The 22,214-nt window shown below is 41.6% G+C and overlaps 3 protein-coding genes across 5 annotated transcripts; 1 reads left to right on the top strand and 2 right to left on the bottom strand.

Annotated features, from left to right (window-relative positions):
- Window positions 1-1,921: 1,921 nt before the first annotated feature.
- LOC112286783 (uncharacterized) lies at window positions 1,922-6,271 on the bottom strand. Its single transcript, XM_024529046.3, has 5 exons — window positions 6,018-6,271; window positions 4,338-5,386; window positions 3,902-3,982; window positions 2,745-3,740; window positions 1,922-2,629 (listed from the first exon to the last, which is right to left on the bottom strand). The coding sequence occupies exons 1-5, from the start codon at window positions 6,121-6,123 to the stop codon at window positions 2,459-2,461; spliced, it is 2,403 nt and encodes an 800-aa protein (XP_024384814.1). The 5' UTR covers window positions 6,124-6,271; the 3' UTR covers window positions 1,922-2,458.
- A 3,224-nt stretch (window positions 6,272-9,495) lies between these two features.
- LOC112287062 (uncharacterized) lies at window positions 9,496-15,181 on the bottom strand. Its single transcript, XM_073536088.2, has 11 exons — window positions 14,013-15,181; window positions 13,800-13,830; window positions 13,446-13,597; window positions 13,042-13,184; window positions 12,597-12,700; window positions 12,129-12,281; window positions 11,865-11,960; window positions 11,274-11,399; window positions 11,007-11,099; window positions 10,646-10,795; window positions 9,496-10,468 (listed from the first exon to the last, which is right to left on the bottom strand). Exons 1-11 carry the CDS (start codon window positions 14,030-14,032, stop codon window positions 10,025-10,027), a joined length of 1,512 nt encoding a protein of 503 aa, XP_073392189.1. The 5' UTR covers window positions 14,033-15,181; the 3' UTR covers window positions 9,496-10,024.
- A 2,996-nt stretch (window positions 15,182-18,177) lies between these two features.
- On the top strand, window positions 18,178-22,027 carry LOC112287160 (elongator complex protein 4). Of its 3 annotated transcripts, none has more exons than XM_073536312.2 (9): window positions 18,178-18,460; window positions 19,067-19,264; window positions 19,498-19,735; window positions 20,015-20,153; window positions 20,314-20,464; window positions 20,668-20,746; window positions 20,885-21,044; window positions 21,209-21,300; window positions 21,532-22,027. In XM_073536312.2, exons 2-9 carry the CDS (start codon window positions 19,116-19,118, stop codon window positions 21,709-21,711), a joined length of 1,188 nt encoding a protein of 395 aa, XP_073392413.1. In that variant the 5' UTR covers window positions 18,178-18,460; window positions 19,067-19,115; the 3' UTR covers window positions 21,712-22,027. The 3 variants fall into 3 exon arrangements, with proteins under 3 accessions (XP_073392413.1, XP_073392414.1, XP_090109411.1); XM_073536313.2 differs by having other exon boundaries at window positions 18,178-18,591; XM_090253285.1 differs by having other exon boundaries at window positions 18,178-18,706.
- Window positions 22,028-22,214: the final 187 nt, after the last annotated feature.

Raw genomic sequence — 22,214 nt, 5'->3', positions numbered from 1 at the left:
AAGCCAATAGATGTTTTCATTGCATGGAATCTAGTATATTTGCAAGAGTCCATGTCATGTACTCTAGAGATAGTGTGGCTCTTAAACAAGTTGTAAGTCCATCAAGATTGTGGAAGTTTAAAAAAAATCACAAACTTGAGGGACATGTATAAGGATTTTCATACAAAAAAGTGGGTCTTTAATTAAATATTGGAGTTGACATACCTTAAATATCATTTCAGGTACTACTTATTAGGACTACATACAACCTAAATTAGGCATAATCAAGATTATAAATTTAAATATGTCATAACTTCTAAAATAAAAACCTAAAGTCAATCTAATTATTAATATATTAAAAAATTTATATATATATATATATATATATATATAAATTAAAATTCTAAGTCATACAAAATAAAATTGTATATTAAACTATAACATGTTATCTAAAAAACAAATTTAAATTATTTCAAATTTCATCTTTTTATATTTATTTGTTTTATAAAGTCAAACAATAGAAAAATAAATAAATACATAAAATAAGTAAGTCTTTATAATTGTTAGTTATTTTATAGTATAATATTATATTAAAAAAAATTATGTCATGTGCTTTTTATTAAAATATTATATACATTTATAAGACATTGCTAATATCACCACAATTTTTGCTACTACCACCACAACTTGTCACCCACTTAACATATTTCTTTAGTTTTTTATTTTGATTAAATTTTTTTAATAATACCATATGTATATATATATATATATATATATATTATCTATTCTTATGTTTCTATATTTATTATGCAAATATGTTTGTATTTTTAAAATATAAGATTTCTTAATATACTTTTCTTAAAGTACAAGATAACATCAAATTAGCATACACTTACATTTTATGTATGTTGTTAGCAATTTGAAATACACAAGTTTATAAAATAAACAAGTTTTAAAAGTTTTATGTATATTGTAATGTCACACTAAGTGTTTTGATTTCATAATGTTGATTTGCATAAGAGCATTAACAAATGTTGCTTTTTATTGAATGGTTTATTTTTTTCGAATGTAATACAATAAAGCCTATTATATTCATTAAATTTAAAGAATACAAAGTCAAATGAAAAACATTTAGCAATTTTTAGGTGACATGAAGATTAGAGTGTACTTGTATAGAATTTTTTCAATAAAAACATTAAAATATATATGGTACAAACATTGTTTTGTTCCATAAATATTTTATAAAATGCATTATCAATACTTGTAATAAATATCTTATTAAGTCTGAAATTAATTCTGATGAAACCATGTTAAAAGTTGCAAATTAAAATACCATCGCATACTTCAAGTTGAATTTAGCGTTTCTCAATCAATGAAACATTGCACTTAGTAAAATTGACGTGTTGTACAATCTTCCTTCAGTGTTGTGGAATAGGGAGTACTTCCAATACAAGGAATAATCAAATCGCCAATACTCTATCAATACATAGACAGCGATCAAAATCACGTCCTTTTAAAATCCAACAATGCAAAAACATAACCTCGTTAACAATTAGACCTTATCTAAATATCCTTCGTAAATAGTATCAAGCAATTCAAGACCTGAACACTTCTCAGAAAAAATTAGAACATGCAAAACTATCCAAGTTTAAAAGATTAAGAAGACAAATTTACAGACAACCCTAAACATGCATTTCAAACTGTATTAACTCTCTAAAAAGACATGATCGCCATATAACCGCACAGGTCAAAGCACAACAACCTATACTCATTGAAAAATTAGCAACACAGACAAACATGGATTCCAAAAAAAGACAAATCTCACACCATAGCCCACGATACTACTAGGGAAAGCATCAACACCGCTTCGGAAAAGCCTCCATCAATATAACAATGAACCTCACACAACACCGCATATCACAAATCGACCAACACCGGTAAGTGTCCAGAGAGGTCCCAAGCCGCTTAACGCACGCCCAGGGAAGGAGGGGAGGGGTACCCTTATGTTAACCAGGAAAGAAAATAGGGAGGAGAAACAAACCAAAAACGTTCCTCAATACACACACGACGTCAGTGGCCAATCTGCTCACAGCCACGCCAATTGGAATCTGTGGTCAAAACCTGGAGTTCCGATGTTCCCCAGCATTCGCTACTAATGCTGTGTACCCATTACACTGAGAAACTGCTCGACAAGTGCATACATTCTGTTTCCTCTACAAGAATTGACCGCTGCAAGTCTCTTATGCCTCTCTGAGGCTCCTTCATTGAGCTTCGCCCCATCCCATTCCCACCACCCCTACAAGACTGCTGTGAAACACATCACTTCCACCAGCCTTCCACCCTACCACCGCCTCCGTCACATTCTCTTCGTCGCCCGTCTCTATCTACTTCACCTCTCACATCGGAGGTGGCTGTCGCATCACGCCCACACTTCCGCCCTCATCCTCATCACCTCAAACGTCTACCCCCCACCCAATCATCAATCAGACTCACTGTCGGAAGTCGTCACACAAGATGTCTCGCTTCCAATGCTGCCCACCTGGACATCCATTCGCCTCTTGAGATCCATTCGCCTGCGGCTGTGGTTGTGGTTGTGGTGGTTGTTACTGCAGCGCTGTTCGGCGCCTGGTAAAGATGTCAATTCGTTGCGCTGGATCCACACCATCATAACGACGTCAGAAGCATACTCATCACCAGAACCATCAAGTGCGTCGAGCGTAGCGAGCCAACGACCTACGCTTGAGAAGTGGGGAGCATGTTTGTACCTTCTGAATGAAGGCATCGATCTCATCTTGCGTCAAAGCATCTGTTTCTTCCGCATCGGCTTGACTCCATCCAAGTGAAATCAAAAACGACATCTCTTCGGCCTCAGAGGGCCCATCCCCTGATGCCAACTGCTGCTGCAGAGATCCATCACCCTCCTCAAACACCTGCTCCTCACCGGTGTCATCTGTCGTGCCCTCCATCATCCCGCCGTTCTCTTTACCCACCGTGCCAAAAACCTCAGAGTCGGAGCCACCTCCTTCGCCATCCCCGCTGCTATCAATCTCTTGTCGCTCCCCGTTCTCCGACGGGTACGACTCTCCCACAGAATGCTCACCAGCGTCCCCCAACGGATGCACGCTCTCCTCCGACAACCCATTCCCCACCTCTACACCGTTTAACAAATCATCGCTTTTCGGTGCTGCAACGTCCAATTTATCTACAACATTCGATGTACCACCCAAACCCGCTTTCTTTCGAAGAGCGTTGAAAAAGTCCACACGATTTTGAGTTGGCACACACGGCCGACGTTCATCACCTCCAGACAAACTTCCATCTTTCGACCGTATACCCCCGCTGCTCCCGTCTGAACTCGCACCAGCTGTAACTGGTGGAATCGGAACGGCACGCCGATCCAGAAGTTGCTTTTGCTTACGAGGACCGCTGTTCAAAACCCCGACTGCACTTGCAGAGCTTCCTCCACCCAACCCAGGGGCTCCCAAACCCGTCGCCACCACTGCTGAAGCTTCAGTTTTCAGGCCTGTGGTAACTGGAGAAGGGGATACCACCAGAACCGCCTCCTTCACAGGCACCTTTCTCGTCAAAATCTTCCCTGTTCCTTGCCCCAACTTCGGAGCCTCGGGACGAGATGCCGGTGGCCGGTACGGCGAGCTCAAAACCTGCTGGGAGCTACCCATCCCCTGCCTTGCCTTCAAGGCGTTCGGAGGAGCTATCACATGCACTGCCCGCTCCACCTTCTTGTCTCGAGGGGAAGGACCCTGTAAAAACACACCCACTCACCATATCAACACAGTGTGGGAAGAATCTCTCCTTCACGTAAAATGCTACGGCTTCAAACCTAACAACCCTCTGCCTGCGCAATCGCGATCCACACATTCACATGCCATAACCTTGTAAACGTTGCGACTGACGTACGCACCAGAGTCTTTGGAACCATTGGAATCAACTGCCGAGATTGCTGCAATGCACGCTCCTCCAATCGCTCCTTCTCAACCAAATACTGCAACCATTACATCACCATCAATAAGTCACTTACCAATTGAAATCCATCGTTTGTTCTACCGACTTCTATCAGGAAACACCCACCCTCTGTGCACCAAAACCTAGCCCAAAAAGAGTCCAACCTTCTTCGCTTCGCTGTTCCACACCAGAAACAAAAGCCCAGAGATCTCACAAAGCGTCAACAACAGCATCAAATGTGCAACATCTCGATTCATCCAAAAGACTCATCCTCACCATCTCAGGGCTCCCTCTCAACTGCTGCACACAATGCTTGTGCAGCAACACTACGTATTGGACACCACGCACATCACAACAAAACCAACAACGCCGGCGCCACGCCGCCCATATCGTACCTGTGGAGGGGTGCGCACGCGAGGAGGGATCTGGACCAGCGCCTCTGCCATCTTCGGGGCATTCATAAGGTTCCCAGACACTGACATGCTCGCTAGAGCCGACGTCGGCGAAGTGATCACAGTGCCAGGAGAGCTCAAAGGACCGGCCAGCGTGCCATTCACAGCAGTAGGAGCCTCGGCTAATGCAGAGCTCCACCCTTCGCCATTGCTGCCTCCCGCGGTCGTAGATGCCAGTCCGCTACCAGGGCTGCCACCATTAGGCAGACCGGGTGAGGATGCTGCCGACCTTGTTCCATCCATCCTCGGTGTGGACGAACCTTGCCATAGTGGCCGTGGACTCGAAATCACCAAGTTCCCCAGGTTCGACTGTATGCCGCTCACGCCACCGCCCCTCTCTTGAGCACCAAGAGAAGGAAAGTTACGCTCAAATGCTGCTTTCTGCATGCTGCTCGTCAACCCACTGCTATTCGAAGGGGGAGCTGTCCGAAGGCTCCCCGCCTCCGCAGCTTTCTTCTCCCCGTTCTCAAGCGCTCGAGCTGCCGACCCCATCGACTGCACTCGTCGAAGTGGTGCACTTAAATCGGCCTCATACCGACCCCCTGGCAATTGACCTAATCCGGGCCTCCGAAATGCGGACAAACTCTCAGGCTGCTCGCTCCGCTCTCTTTCCCTCTCCTCAGATCCTCCCAACCCTCCCAAAACCCTGCTCCTATCCCGCCCGTCCCGCTCCCTGTCTCGGTCCCAATCCCAGTCCCGTTCCCTAACCGTGTCCCTGTCACTCCGATCCAAACCTGCATCGTAACTGCGATACGTACTGCTGCGACCAAAATTGGTGTACCCACGTGAAAAACTCTCCCTCTCTTGTATTGACCGGTCGCTGATGCCACTGCTTCCTCCCCCCGGTCCCCGTCTAATTGCTGAATAATACGCCCGATCGGAGGACGAAGAGGGTGGGAAGCGTGGCGCGTCGTACTCCGCATCCCTGCCCCCACTTGTTAACCCAGGCGACGCAACGCGGGGCCGCAACGCAAAGCCTCCCCCGCTCTCATCTGAAAAACCACACCCACTTCTAGGTCAGGGTCAACCAGTACCAATAAATGCCAAGGATGCTCACACTCACCCAACTCGACCGAAGACAGCCCGTGGGCCTCTCCGCGGACTGCAGCAACCGCATCCACTCTTAGCCATCGCCTCTGTACAGCTTCTACACTCACTAGCTATTCAGACTGCGGTCGCCTGTGGTGCTCAAGCCCCATGTGCACGAACCCCAGGGACCGGACCGCCAACCAGGATTACTTCTTCACAGGAAGTTGGCACCCAAACCAATAGTGTGCCCATGTTAAAACACATAGCCACCCCACCCTTCTTTGCACTACCAATACAAACAGAGTATTTTACCCAATCCTCAGCTTCACTAATCTCTGTCCCAAAACCTCTTCTACTCGTACTTTTACTCGTTTCCTGATACCAACCAGAACTGTCAAGACCTCACCACCCCCTTGCTCCACCAAAGCACATCTCATCATGTCGCACCATGCAACGAAATGCATTCACATTATAAAGGCCCACATGCAACCGAGATGCACAAAATGCCCCTCGCCCCGATACCTTCATGCGCAACACGTCACAGCCCACCAATTCCACAAAACAGAACAAACCGATACGGAAGTTCAAAACCACCTTGATGATTAGACGACGCCTGCGAATAGTGGCTTGCCCCGCCAGCCCCGCCACTGCCGGCTCCTTTGAGCCATTGCGGGACCAAGGATGGCTCACTTCTCTCCATCCCCGCCACAGACCATGATAGGTCTGCCGGCAGGAGCCCAACCGTCACTTTCTGCCGACCACCAATCTCGTCCTACTTTCTTCACGAAACACAACACCGCAAATCCTCTCCCTCAGACTAGGACGCCATCGAGGTTAGTCATAATACACAGGCATTACCCTGAAAGAATCCATTTGCCAGCCCCTTCCCTCTTTCTGCTCTCTCTCGCTCTCACCCCCTCTCCCTCTCCCCCTCCCCCTCACACATCCAAAATAATGCGGGTGTTGGCTACATCAGCACCACAATCCCTGATAGCCTTCCAACAAACTCCAACGTTCATTGCCAACCAACGTCCCTCTTGATGCCTAAGAAACCATAGCATCCATTTAAAATCACTTCAGCATCACACTATTGCGAATTCCAACACTCCATGGCGATGGTTCTTCCGGGATGTAATGCAACGCGGCCAAAAGTGATGCAATCGCCGGATCTTTCAATGTACATAAGGTTCTTCACAGTCGTCTTCCAAATTACACCTTGAGCTCCACTCAAACCGCCAGAGGAAATAAAGGCAGAGGTCAACTCCACAGTCCTGTATATTGTGCCCCGTGGAAGTTGTAGGTTCAGAACTCAACAAGTCCGGCAGGTTTTTCACGATTGTTCGCAAATGATGTTATGCTGCCTTTATCAGACGTACAGAAGAGAAAAGAGCATCTCGAGCCTTTCTAGTGCATGTAGCCCAGATTCCAAGTGACTCTAATCGCGGTACTGTTTGTAGCATCCGGATACTGGACAGCTACAATAGTCTAAATCAGGACTTTTTGGAAGGAAAGGCTGAACCGGAAGTACAAGATGCACGTGTATCTGCTAAGCTCATAACTGAGGTGAGATTTGTAGCGTGCGTGCGTTTTCTAAATTTCATCAAACGCGTTGACCTTGTGCAACTTCAATTGCTTACTATTTTTGTCACTGTGATTTGTATCAAAAAGATGGTGCAAATCTGTGTGATCACCACACTCCGTTTTCCACAACTTCTGCTAGCGTCGTTTAGAAACCCTAAGTTTTGTGCCCTGGAAGGCCATCTATTGCAGCAGTACCACTCCCAATTCAGGGTCCTGGCTACCAAAACCAGTGCAACACCCTGGCTAAGCTTTCAAGAACCACCCACCGATGCCTCTCTTTCACGAACTCTTGTTCTGTAGTCGTCGTTTCCTGTCTTTTAATTCAACCCACCACGATCGAACTCACAGCACTCCCATGATTCTAACCGGAAGTTTTCCAAGGTTCTACCCTAGTCCATCACCAGCAACATCCTCGGATAAGGTTCACCCTCCACCTCCAAAACCCCTTACAACCACCGATCCAACCCGCGTACGTAATGACCTAAACTACGTTTCGCACTCATATCCGAACCCTGCCAGCTTCAAAACAGCCAAAACCCTGAGGATGAAACTTCCAAACCCCTGTTTAGTCCCACGCCCCTCCACGAAAAACCCCACACTATCCCGGCGACACCGCCAGAGCTTCACACACCTCCGAAAGCCCACGTCCGTCGCAGTCTTTCACGGTCTCATACACGCTCACTCGAGAATCTCCAGCGACCTTTGTCTCCGATACCGAGCGGAAGATGGCACGCCCAAACCCTAGTCCCAAAAAATGAGGACCAAGATGTATAGGATACGCTCGAAAGCAGAGGAAACCTCAGAATCAGCAGCCGCTATTCCTCATTCTTCATATTCGCGTAGGTTAGAGGCGATAGGATTTTGACACCACACACCGAGCTACTTATTCTTCTTCTTCTTCTTCTGCTGCGTGGTCTGGGTCCAAGCCGAGCAGAAGCAGCAGCAGCAGCAAGTGGCAAGCAAGCAAGCAATGGCGGGTTTTGCGGGAGAGCAAACCAGGTGATGGAGTTGAAAGCAAGGTATATCACGTGGCTGGTTCGATGAGATGACACCAAATCGAAGGGGAATAGCCAAAAACACAGCTCCGCACACCGATCTCGAGCCTCCGGAGTGGGATGGGGAACTCCGCACCTACCCACCCACCCCCAGAAGAATTTGTTGCATACACCTCCGGAATACGGTCGAACCTTCCTTCTCTTGGCAGTATATGTTTACGTATAAATATTCGTACTAATTTGTATTTTACCTTTTTGGTCGTTACATACGATGGATGTGTATCAGTTTGGAAGTGAGCTTCTCGTCGGGTTAATGAACGAACGAATTCATCTATTTTCTGTGGATGAACGTTTCCATGGGTGCGAATTCTTGACACCTTTTGATTTCTTCGTGTGTGCTGGAGCAAAAGTTGTCATTGAAAAAGTGGAAAAGTATAGTATTGATTTTTTCAAAGACTTCTTCGTAAGTGATATATATATATATATACATATATTTTTTTTTCAAAATAAAAAAAATATATATCAAATATACATGTATAAACAAATTAATAAATAAAATACAGATTTGGCTTTAATTTAGCATGGATTAATATTTGAATTGCTTTTGTTTTTTCATGAATGGAATGCTGCGTAAAACATTGCTTCCACAATTTAAACAAATAAACAACATCCTATTTATACTTCTCTATCTATCTCTCTTCTAAATCCAATATAAACATTAAAGTATGTTCAGAACATCTATCTTGTGACCCAAGGTACAAAATCTCCGAGTTAAAACAAATGTTTTTTAAAATGTTTATTTTTAAATCACAAATACTGATTTTAAAAATTAAATCAAACTATGATTTTTATTTTTGTGGCATAACAATTCCATATGCATTGCAATCTTTTGTCAAAATTTGTTTTATAAAACAAAAACTAGGAATTGATATACTACATTATACATATTATTCATTTACTTATTTTGGATCAAGTATGATTGTTTAAAACATCAATATCTACACTAATTTTACTAGGTGGAATTATTCATAAGTTATGTTGAATACAAACAAAAAATTATATTAAATGTATGGAATCAGTTAATTTTACAACCAAGTTATATACCACATATTAAATCCACCCTAGTAATATGTAAAACTGGAACAAGAATATATATTACATCTGCAACTGATGTACAAAGTCTTGAAATATTCATTTCATGATCGTTAATTCTAACCACAAGAATGTATGAAAATATTATATTCATTGTTTGACACACTTTTTACGAGAGATCTCCATTAATAGTGCAAGTAAAGGGTTTAAATACAAATGTACATTTAATTAGTGAAAAGTATTACATTCTCCTGATCCAAAGTAGTATGTTTACATTGGAAACATTCCATTCTAATGAGGAAACAATACAACAGGCAATAAATACAGTTAGGAAACATTGCGTTAATTCGCCTACTCCTTAAATAAATGAACTTTTGTCGAAAGTTCACAAAGCTCTGTCAAAAAAAAAAATGTATCATTCAACAGAATTTGTAAACTTAGAGAAGTTGTGAACTATTAAGAGCTACAACAGCACCTCAATGTGCTTCATCGATGACCACATACACGCAGGGCCCATACTTAAAGATACTCGGGTGGCACAAATTTCTTCAACTAACTAGTACATTGACGCTAATCTTAAGTCATCAAGGACTGCTTGACATGAGAGAGAAGCCACATAACAATAAAATTGAGTTGGAACCCCGAAATAACCTTGCTACATACAAGAATGTGACTAAATGGATAACATTAAGCAGTTGAAGGACATTTGTCCACTTCGATGAACTTACAATGGGAGGGATGGGTGTCTTCACAGAATGCATAACACGCCCTTTCTTCCGTTTTCAACACTGCCAGCATTTGGAAGACCCTCAATCCGCCCTCTCCAAACAATAATATCCGAACTTGGTATCGAAAACCCTGCAATCTTCGTTGCAAATCAATAATGCAATTATAATGGTGGCAACGAGGCTGTCAACTTCGGCTCAACTTTGGCTATATGTTTGGACGTCGCTTGACTGCAGACATAGTTTTGTCAATGATTGTCACAGCATCCGTTAGTTTCTCCAAATTTATCATAGTTCCTTGGCCTTCAGGAACACCAGCGACAGGAGAGCCAATCGGAGCAACCGAACCCTTGGCTGGCCGCGATGGATGCGTAGCCAGCTTTGCAGATCTAGCCTTTGCCCATGCTATAGCTCGGTCCAGCACAGCGACACAGGCTGCCACCTCATTATCCTCGTCTTGTCCACTGGAAGTTGACTCCCAGTTAGAATCATCTCTCAACGAGGAGAAAGACTCGGATGACCCACCACCATGATCAAGTGTAACTTTCTCGAAAGTAGCAGGACTAGAGTTTCGAATTGAGGTTGTTTTCCATGTTGGAGACGGCAGTGGGGGTACAGTGTTAGGTGCATGAAAATCATCTCCCTCCCCAACCTAGATAAACAGCAACAAAAACCACCTCATATTATTTCATCAGTATTTTCGCTAGACAGCACGTAACGAAGCTTAATACAACAACAGGCAAAGTGGGTTTAAATAACAGGTGAAATAGAAAATCTGCCATGACAACGCTTGCCAGCCACTAGTATTACGATAGTTAAGATCACTTACATCAGAAGCTGACAAAGTTGTGAAGCCCACAGCAACCGATGGGCCAACTAGACTTGGCCGTCTCATGAGACGAGGGCTCCCAGTACCATCTCTAGTTCTTGAGATCGATGAAACCCGAGAAGCCACCACCTTATCATGATCATCCGTTTTCTGCTTCCACAATACGAGGTGTTAGTCCCCAAAGAACAAAGATCTAGTGCAAAATGACTACTTTCAGCAAGATCCACTCAAAACAACTGCTTCAGCAACAAGTTCGCGTCGTAACCAAATATGAATGTCCATGGCATTGCATAAAACATCGACGTCCTGCTATTCTTAGATAATAAATGATTGAGTGAAAATGTGGACAAAGATGGTCTACCACTGCTGTTTCGGTCTCAGCTTCCACATGGGTTTCCGGTTCTGTGGCTCCGTTCTCTTGGGTCACAATATTATTCAAAACGAGAGCACGGGCCTGATTCACAGTCATATAATCAGTTGAAGCAATCAATTGTACAGCAATTACATGAATCCCAAGGAGAATTCTAACAAGCAGGATGTGGTATTACATACGATACCCTTGAGCAAAAAATTCCTTCAATTGCTTCACAAAACACACTCACTTACTGACACTCCTCAAAAACCTTACTTTTGCTAGAGCCTCCGTAGTCTCATCTTCCATGCGGCGAACATCTTCCATCGTTAATCCATGCCACTCGTCAAGCCAGCAGAAACATTTCCGATGACCTTCCAGCAGAATTTTTCTTTGGGCATTCTGTGACACAACTCCACAGCATTTCAGTGACAAGTGCAATGAGCTTATTAATGGTGCAAATATGTAGCATGGTGAAGCAGTGACTGGAGAACCCTAAGCTCTTGCAGAAGGAACAGTGGTACAACGCTTCTGATAGGCAAAAGATGTGAGAATTTATACAAAAGCACCCAGAAGCTACGAATGATATAAAAGGAACCATGGTATGAAAACATTTTCAGCTTATGCATCTTACGTAAGCCAATCACTCCATTAGGCTAATGAAGTGAAAACTATGATAACTGTACAATCAAAAGGAAGTAAGCGCTATGAAATCCGCCATCTAGAGTACTAACATTACCTGACCTACTCCTAACTTGCAAACAAAACGAGACCACATGATGCCACAGTTTGAAGTGACAATAAGGAATTCTTAAAAGAAAATTGAGGAAGATATCAATGCCATCTAAAAAATGCACGACGAGATACCTTAGAAATGAATTTTTCAAGCCGCGAACCAAACCCCCAGTAGGGCACATCCACTGTCACACATTTGTATGCACACATGACTGGTTCACATGTTTTCTGCAAATGTAGATACAAGATCAGAATGCATAACCTCAGACTTGCTTTGAGAATACAACAGTAAAACTTTGCGAAATATTCTTCATTTCCAAATAGCAAGAACTACGTAATATCTTCTCTCTGTGTAATATCCTGAATGATATAATTATCAGTAGAAGATGAACCTACCTGCCAGCCTTCTTTAAGAGGGCCCCTTCCAGTTTTTTGAGACTTGAACATCATTGGGTCTTCAGACTCAACATAATTCTCCACGGGATCCATGGCTATGTCAATAAACTCGACTTGCCGCTTCTTGACGATTTTAGGATCCAAGCCCAGAGCCTGTAAATCCCACACGGTAAAGTAAATCGAGAACCATTCAAGGGCAATGAATGAGTGCATTCCTCAACTCGTGCTGATATCGTTGCGACGTATGTCATCACTCAAAGTTTGAAGGCCTGGGTGCAATGAGAATCCAAAATCGAAAACCTAAACAATTGTTTATTTCTCTACGGAAACAACAGCAACAATCCAGGTATCTGCCTAAATCGACGAACTCAGGTACCATATTCTGAACCACTTCTTTTCTCTTCTTGCGACAAACGTAAAGGTGAAAAAGCCATAAAAAGCAAAAAAGAGAACCAGAACTTCACTTACGTTATCAGTTGTGCCTCTATCGGCTATATGAGTGGTTTCCAATATCAGTTGGAGCTTGTTAAAATATGGGCACTGCAATTCAGACAGCAACCCAACGACCCGGACTCACCAGCATTCAGTACAACCGGTAGCGATTTTAGATTCACACACTTACCAGACAATTCAATATTTGATGCAAACAAACCAAAAGCACATCCACTAAAGGATGTTGAATCTATAATCCTGACTCAAGATAAACTTTGGACTTCACAAAGTCAACGAAAAACTTCAGTCACTAACCTTCAAGACTAGTGTTCACAAGGAGATTCGGTACCACCACGCCACATCAAAAAGCCATTTCGTAAGAAATTACGAATTCAAGTACACGAAAGAAACCTTTCCCTTACAGAATAAAAAATTAAAAAATCCAAAATCCAAAACACAATGAGAGCACCATGTCTTTCCTAAATAAAATTTAGACTTGAATACCACATTATGGTGAGGCGCAGCAACAAACCAGTAGTGCATCTAGGGTAAGCATTCCAAGCCTCTTCCTCAAGCATCAAAGCCTTTTTGGGCACCAGACTTACAAGCCAACTTGGCAATTTGCTGCACTCGCACAGAACACTCAATCGTTAATAGCCCCGAAGGTTTATGTTATCATCGCTAGAATAAAATTAAGTCCCTTGAAATGTGCAATACAAAGTCTTCGGGTACAACAACACCAATCGCATGCACATTGACATCTTACATATTGATCCTCTTTTGAATCTCTAAAACCTCGTTACCTTCAGAACGAGAAACAGAAGCACTGTATTACCCGTGGATATACAGAAAAGAAGAGTCTTGAAAAGGGTTAAGGCTACTAACTTGGCTAAATGATATATTTTTTTCGTATACTGGCCACGAGTATCCTTATCTTCATAAGGCTCGTTTTTCAGCACTTCAACACCGTCTCCATCGCCTCCGGATGATTCACTAGCACTGAACTTAGCTACCATATACAGCTGAGCGATTTTATACTGAAAAACAAAAACAAAAAACAAAACAAAACAAAACAAATGTGAATCGTGGGTTGGGAATGAAAGTAGGTGACCGCATCTTGATTTTTCTCCTAAACTCAGCATCACAATAAGACACAGAAAAAATCAATGTGATGCAAAATGTAAAGTTTGTGCTAATAGATAAAGGTGAGCTACAAGAATTCGAAAGTATGACACATACCTCTTCCACTGTGAAGGGAAGCACAATACGGCTGAAAAAGAAGGTCAAGGAATGAGCAACTTCATAAAGAATCATCACAGCTACTACTATAATCCTAGTATCTGGGAAAGGAGATTAAACTTGTTTAGTCACGATGGATTTCATTCTGAAGAGGCTTTGACATTATGAAAGCCCATATTCGTGCATAACTCAATATAAAACTTCAAAGGATACTATTCTTGCACAGCCACCATTGTTGCTTAGTTGAGCTTTCTGTTGCTCTGTTGCTGAAACTTTTGACACCTACCCCTAAGGTAGAAATATGCAAAGTAACAGAGCATGTGTGTGTGTGTGTGTGTTTTCCAAGTCTGAAGGACGTCGGGAACTAAATAAGATCAATACCGATGCACCATAAATACGCCTGAACCTCGTCACAAGGTTACTTCAAAACGCCCAGATTGGAGCAACAGCCTCGCCGTCTAAGTCCTGCTAATGGACTCCTGTTAATGGCATGAATCTTCACAGAATTGCACTGGAATTGAAGCCTCCATGAAAAGTCTCTTGAATTAGGATGACTTTAAACGAAATCTCCATAGAAAATTCACCAGAATCCTTTTCCTGAGGGATTACGTAAGTCCACAACAATACATTCAGGTAGACGCATGGGATGCGGAATTTAAAGGGAGCCTTCAGGATCAATAACTTGATGACAAAAGCCTAACATGCGGTTGGAAGCATAGAAATGCCACGCTTCAAAATTGATTCCACTCCAAAAATCACCTCAAAGAACAGGTTGCTGCATGTGCAATGATCAATTCCACTTCTACCCCTAAAAAACCCACCAAACCTTGCTTCGCCACCACTACAAATACTCACTCTCCACAATACCTCCTCGGCAGTGCAACCTTAAGCCGCGTCGTGATCTATGGCCACCTTAACAAACCTTGAACGCGCTTCGCTAAAATCACAAACTCCCGCACCAACCTCGCCCCGCTGCCAAACTATCAATCAACTAATATGTTTCGAAGCGAAGCAAAGCCAAGGCCTCAATAAGCTCCGCGCTTTGGCTCTACGCTCCCATTTGGTTTGTTACCTGGCGACAACTTCAGATCTGCCGCTCGTCGAACTAATTAACCGTCCTCCTCAATCCGAATGCAATCGAATAGAAGTCCGCAATGGCGACTAGGTCTCCCTCCTCCATAGCTATGCTTTTTCATTCGACGTACAGAGCTCGCTCGCTTCCTCCAAGTAACAACCATCCAAATTACTAGTAAAGACAGCTAAATCCTCACGGCCGTCGCAATTTCAGCACTGTCAATACCTCGAGCTTCCTTCGCGATCGGATCCGCGAGTAACATGTTGCGAAATCACCGAAGGTATCAATCAGGTCGGCGGAGGAGATGCGCCCTCAGCCTCCGCCCTTCCGACCATCCTTTTTTCGTTCCTTCTCGAGCTACTTCGTTCAGCTTCGTCAGCTTTCGTTCGAGATCGTCGAACAATATTCGTCAATGATCGTCGACAGGTTGGAGGATAGGTTCCCCATTATTTCAGCCGGTGCATATGTTCCAGTATATTCAGTTATTTGTAACATTCATCCATTTTCTGCACCGGTATTCATCCATGAATAATTACGTATTAAAAATGTAGAATATTAATAGTTCTTTTGCTGTATTAATTGCTGCAAGCTCATGGAGGAAATAAAGTGGGTGACCATGAAAAGACCACCGTTCACTGCTCACGCCTACATTTCTCCACAGGCTGGTACTTCGGATGAATGTGGATGAAACTTTAGGAGGCTTCCCAAGTCGATGGATGGGATTATACGTTGATGAATTAATACATTCATCGTTCGTAGGATTTCTTTTTTCTATTCTCTCAACGTTACCAAATTTGAGATGGTACTCAAAACACCAATGCATGTTTCTATCACCTTCTGCAGTTTCCCCACATTGTACAACTTGAATTCGTCTTTTAAAAAAATATAGATTAAAAAATCATTTCTCACCAACAGAATGCAAATGGAACTACACATAAATTTAAAGCTTGGGGTTTTTTTGGAACCTACTTTTTGACTTAGAAGCAATATTAACTCATTTGTTCATTTATTGACCAATTAAATAAGATTGTTGGTTAGTTTTAGAATACATTTTAAATGATATGAAGAAAGCAACAAACATGGAACAAACTACAACAATTATAACATATATAACATATGCAAGTTTACAACAATTATGAATCAATGCATCCCAGGTATACAAAAAACAGAACTAAAAAATGATAATAACAATAAATCATATATTAAAAATGGATTTATTCACAGACATCTGTCTGTATATATATATATATATATATATATATTCATATTTACAATTACTATCAAATATGCCAAAGTAATATATATATATATATATATATATATATATAACATTGAATGAATTATACTACAACTACTGAAGACAAGGAATATGTATAATAATAAGTTTTGATGGTATAATATAAAAAAATGCATCACAACCTTTTCTTCTTATAAAAATTAACTACATCACATGAAACTTCATAAATGATATTCTAGCAATTTATTTTATTTTTAATATTGTGCATATATATAGATATAGATATGTGTGTGTGTGTGTGTGTATTATTCACATACAATTTATCATGAAAAAAATCTTAGGGTTGGAACTTAAGAAATTATATTTTAAAGTTCTTGAGAAATTAGTTGCAACAATTTAATGTATTGCTCTTGTTGTCTTTTAAATAATACTTTGTAATATATAATTGTTTGAAGTGTAATTTCTTTTAAATCATCCAAAACTTGAAATCGGACTCATTACAGCCTTTTAAAGAGTAATGTAAAAGGATGTAATAAGTCCAATTTCAAATCTATCATATATCATTTGACAGGAAAAATATTATAGTAATAAAAGTTGTATAAAATAATGTTAAATTTGAATAGTATTAATAATAATTAAGCATGATTTTATTTTAACCATTAAATTTTAGTCTCAGCCATTCTGTTTCAGTCAACACTTTTAAGAATAGGTGTAAATGCATCAATAAAATGCATCTTACCATACTGATATTATTTTATCGATGGTGCAGTCTAAACATTTGCATCAAAAATTGTTTACAGCTTTTACTCAGTAAATTTGTGAAAGTAATAGAATGGAGGTGTGAGAAAATTTTCACTTGGTATGAAAAATCATGTTAATTTTATCTTCTTTTAATTTGCTAGTGGATGTGACAATAAGAACTTTTTAAAATTAATAAATATTTAATAAATAAAATATTTAATAGTGAATAGTGTATTCTTAGCTTTATTTTTTCACTACATAAATATTCTTCCAAAGCTCATTTAGATGGCATGTGGTGGATGGCATATTGTGATGGCATTAGCAAAATCATATATATATATATATATATATATAATTCTTAAATTGATCTCTGCATTTACTAAATCAACCCATCCATCATCATCGGTTAAGGATCTAACCATTTTTTTTTTTTATTGGTTTTTGACCAATGTGGATTAGATAGTAGAGAATTTTTCAATGGTGGTTAAGATGGTAGATCAACATAGTAAATGTTTGGGTGGGTTAATTTAGTAAATTAGGTAGTTCAATATATATGTATATATATATATAGAGTGGTGTATGGATAAGAGAAACCCTTTGGGACAAGGAAAAGCTTTTCTCATATCCAAACATGGCACCATTCACCACACTTTGGAATGGCACACACTTGCAGCCTAGAACATTGCATATCCAACTAATGGTGTCAGTATCCATAGTTTTGCCATGTAGACCAGAGACAGTGGCACTTGCATATAAGAGCAAAAAGTTGCTATTAATGAGATGCATCATGTGTTGTGTTGGTACTTGCTAGTAATTGAGCATTGACCCTAACTAAACTTTTCTCTTACTAATTCATGAAAAACTTGGGCAAACACAAAAAAAAGGTGAGACAGTGTTCTTATCCATTTTTTTTTCCTAAGCATTTTTCTCCCAACCAGACACCACTGTATATATACACACACACACACAAAAGCAAAAACCCATGATGTTGGGCACCACAATCTTTGGCATTGCCATCCATCCATTCCCTTGTTCACCCATGTTCCCTCATTTCCATGTTCAACAAATCAGAAAGCTGTTTTATATTGTAGATACACATTCTGCAAAGTGTTAATATGGTTGTAGGTATTCCACTGAGCAGACATGAGGGAGGCATTTTTTATGCTGTCATCATTCAAAAGTTTGATAAGCAATCTCATGGAACCTGATCATGAAGTGGAATAGATATGATCATCCAGAAAGTATGGAAAGGAGTCATATATGAAAACTATAGATGGAAAGCATCTAGTACCACAGAATGAGACTATTCATCCATAAGCGGGACAAGGGCGAGATGCGACAGTGTGTTTGTGTGTGTGTATGTGCAGCGAAGAAGGCTCTTAGGAATCAGCCCCGCGTCGCATCGCTCCCCAATTCATGCCGCTACAATTTCCATATTGACGATCTGGCTCCGTGTCCATGACGTGATACCAGGGTCGAGACTCGGGTTTCGGAGAGCTACTGCACCAAAATTCTCATCAGTTTCCTGGAACAGGCGGCTTGAATCGAGCGGGAGCTCGCCTCATTTTGGCCTTGGATCGTTGATTGTAGCTCGAGACGCTTGCGGAGGTTAGATTCCTGGAAACAATTTTTCTTGATCAATCGTGCAACTGGTTTGGCGATGGCATTGTTGTCACCCGCGCTTCTTCACCTCTCGCAAAGACCCTCGCCATGGACCGTTCGAATTCTGTATCAATGAGGTGCTTGGAAGATTTTGGATGGTTGATAGGGTTTCTTAGGTAACAAGAAGGAATTGGTTGGTTGTGAGCGCTGGAGGTTTGTTGGAAGGTTATCGCAGATTGTGACACTGATGTAGTTAAGTCCTTGAGAACTGAATCTTCGAGCACACTGCTTGTGTGAGATGTTTGTCCTTAATGGTGTGTTTGCGTGGGTTGGGGACATTGGTGGGGTTGAGTTTGTCATCTAGTCTTAGAACCTAATTTTTGATACTCAGTGGTCTTAGGGGTTTAGGGTTTAAGGATTCTAATGATTTTGCCTGATAGTTGGCGAATCTTAAGTTTTTATTTTTTCATTTATTTGTTTTGCATAATTCTGGACTGGGAAGTAATTGGATGTAACCACAAGTGATGTCATGGGATTCAGTTTTACTCTGTATGTTGCATTCAAGTTTTGCAAGGGCTGATAATGGTTGGACGGATACCGTGCTTGATCCAGACGTGTTTGGTGTAAGCGAGGTTGTCTGATACTAACAATCACATAGTCAATGGAGATGAAAGCGGGGAGGAGTTTCGTGAGGAAGGGTGCTGCAGGAAGTGGTTCATCCGGAGCAGGAGGTTACATACAAGCCAAAGGCGTCAAACCTGGATCTCATGGCGTTTCGCTCGTGTCCTCAGGGCTTGATGACCTCGATCATATCCTATTTCTAGCTGCCCTTACGTTTCAACTTTAAAGTTATTGAGTGGTCCCCATATCAGCCTCAATGCCTGCGGTATTAGGTGCTGTCAAACATGCCTTAGTTTTGTAGCTAATTGTCTGATGGCCTCCACGTAGTGAGCCTTGGTGCTCTTGTTTTTGCTTTTATTTATGTGATGATTGAAGATACTTGTCAAATTCTATTTCAGAGATTACCTTAACATGTACCCACAGATTATAGGTGGTGGAATTCCAGTCGGGAGTTTAGTTATGATCATGGAGGACAATGAAGCGCCTCATCACATGCTGTTGTTACGTTACTTCATGGCTCAAGGCCTCGTGCATTCTCAACCTTTGTTTTTTGCCAGTCCTCTCCCATCTCCGCAAGCTTTTCTTGGGACATTGCCAGCCATAGCCAGTGCAAGAGAAAGCAAGAGCCGGCCGATGGGGCCGAAGGATAGCAGCGGACAGGTATTGTGCTCTTTCTTTCAGTTCCCCTTAAGAGGACATCGTTACAATACCAAAAATATTCGAGACGTATTGTGGAGTGGGAGTTATGGACGTTCTTTTCATACTTCCTTTCATTTCTATTTACTATATTTTCGGAGTTGAAGGTCATCACATTTAGGGATCGGAAACAAGTTCAGTTCGTAGTTCGTAGACTGGCCGACTTGAAATCATATACCTAGTTTTTCTTATGTTTTACGCCTACCATGTCTATCAAAAGTTTTACATAAAATGCCCTTGCAGGATGAGTTGCGGATTGCATGGCAGTATAGGCGCTATTTGAGTGAGCAGAAAGCCTTGGAAGAGCGCCGCTTACGGCAACAAGAACTTACTGCTTCCTCTTGGGCCTCATCTTCCTCATCCTTTAGTCATTCCTCCGCAGGTAAGCCACCAACATGATGGAACGCCCGCACTTGACGCTTGTTTGTTTAATCATCAATTTTACACTTTATTGTAAGAAGTGTGCTTTACTTAGATTTTCATTGTTATGGGAGGTCAACATTCTAGGATAACTTAAACATGGTTTTCTATTTTTGGTGCAGTTGGATCTTACGAGTTTTGCAATGATTTTGATATGCGGAAGCCTTTGGAGCGTTCTCTGTTGATTGGATCCAAGTGCGAATCACTGGCTTCGGGTGCACATCTTGGGGACCTTCTCGACCAGTGCAAGGAGTTCGCTGCAAAACTGGCCAGGTTTGATTTCTTGTCAATGAAAAATCAAGTCTTACACGGAAGAGTTTATCTGTGATGTCTGTTAAGTTGAGCATTTCAAATGAGTTTATTGCAGGTTGGAGATGCAGTGTTGCCTTATGTACTGCCAAGTCTGACTTGGCAGCGTGGAGTTGATATGTGTTTTTATCCCTGATTGTTGCTTGATTGTGTGCTGTACCGAGCAGGCCAGCTGGAGAGGTGCAGACAGTGGGGCGTTTGGCGTTGCAATCTCTCTGTGCTCCACAGTGTGTACAGTCTTGCACGGTCTGCAATCTTAATCCGTCTGTCGTGACATTTTGGTTGCTTCATGTCTCATTCTGTTATGTTTCCTCTTCAGTTTCACCCTCCAAAAACTTCTTATAATTGAGTCATTCAATCACCGTTGAGTTTTCTATTGTACAGGATTGGGAGTTATTAGCGTTTTTGCATTCCCTTAAAGGAATCGTTCGGACCAGTAATTCAGTTGCAGTTATCACGTTTCCTGCATCTTTGTTGAGACCGACGATGGCTATTCGATGGCAACATTTTGCAGATATTCTGCTGTCTGTGGAATCTGCCCTTGGTGAGCAATGTTCTAATATTTGCAGTTTAGGGAACAAGTATTTTCACTTTAAGTAACAGAGATATTGAGGGCTTATACTGTGTCTATTCTCTGTATGTTTGGTTGATAGCTGCGAGGTTTAGTTGGTCATGTTCATACCAACAGTGAAGACTTGCTTGATGCAGATGAGGATAAGGAGATGGCTGGAATGCTGACGGATTATCAGGAAATCGTGGGCTTCCTCCGTGTGCACAAGCTGGCTTCTATAAACACTCAAGTATATTTCATTTTTTCTGCTTCTTACTGTAGAATGTAGTAGCTAGCTTCACACCTATCTTGCATTTTACCACTAGAAGTGATGGGCGATTAGTTTCTAATCGACAAATATTTTCAGATTTACACTGCTCATAGTCGACTTCGTTGGTATGGACTGCATTCAAACTTTGATACGGTCCTGTATTTATGTGTTTTGAAAATTTCATCTGTTAATGATCCTTTTTTCATGCAGATTCCAAGTGTCCCTGACGCTAACGTCCACACGATGAAGGTTGTCAGAAGGAAGAAATTAATCTTGGAGCGGTTGCTATTTGCCCCCGTGGATGCAGTGTCTGGGGATTCAGGAAGTGGTAGTGCTGCTAGCCTCTTGTGTGGTCAACCTGCCAACGCTCCCTCAAAATACGATTTTTGAGTTTCTCTCAAAGACTCCTTGTTCCCACTAGAGCAAACGCACAAATTGGGAGGTTGCGAGTTGATTTACAATGTAACAGACACCAAGGTGCAATTGAAAGCGGCATCGAAAACCAGAATCTCAGCTTCGTTATTTATCCACTTCAGCAAACTTAGATTTTTTAAATGATCCTTGGAGTATTAATAGTTTCATCTTACTAGCTGTAAAAACCATGGTATTGGTGAGATTATGCCTATGCATTTCAAGATGCTGTTGGATTTTGGAAAACAATGTTTCAATTTTGAGAAGATTATGTTGTTTTCTTTTTCGATCAAAATCATTTTCTAGAGTGGTAGTGAAGTTTTGTGCTTGGACGCGTTTTAGAGATGATCGGTGTCACGAGGGCAGTTCACAATACAGGGATCCACTCCCAACTTAGGCCTGACCCTAAATTGCTTTCAGACTAAGCTGGAGCATTTTGGGAAGTGGTTTGAAGCGACCCGGCTCCACATTCTGGGAATGTG

The sequence above is a fragment of the Physcomitrium patens genome, chromosome 9, assembly GCF_059467195.1.
Source record: "Physcomitrium patens ecotype Gransden chromosome 9, ASM5946719v1, whole genome shotgun sequence".
NCBI classification, from domain to species: domain Eukaryota; kingdom Viridiplantae; phylum Streptophyta; class Bryopsida; order Funariales; family Funariaceae; genus Physcomitrium; species Physcomitrium patens.
The sequence above is the reverse complement of the archived record's forward strand: the minus strand, read 5'-3'. Positions and strand labels throughout refer to the sequence as shown.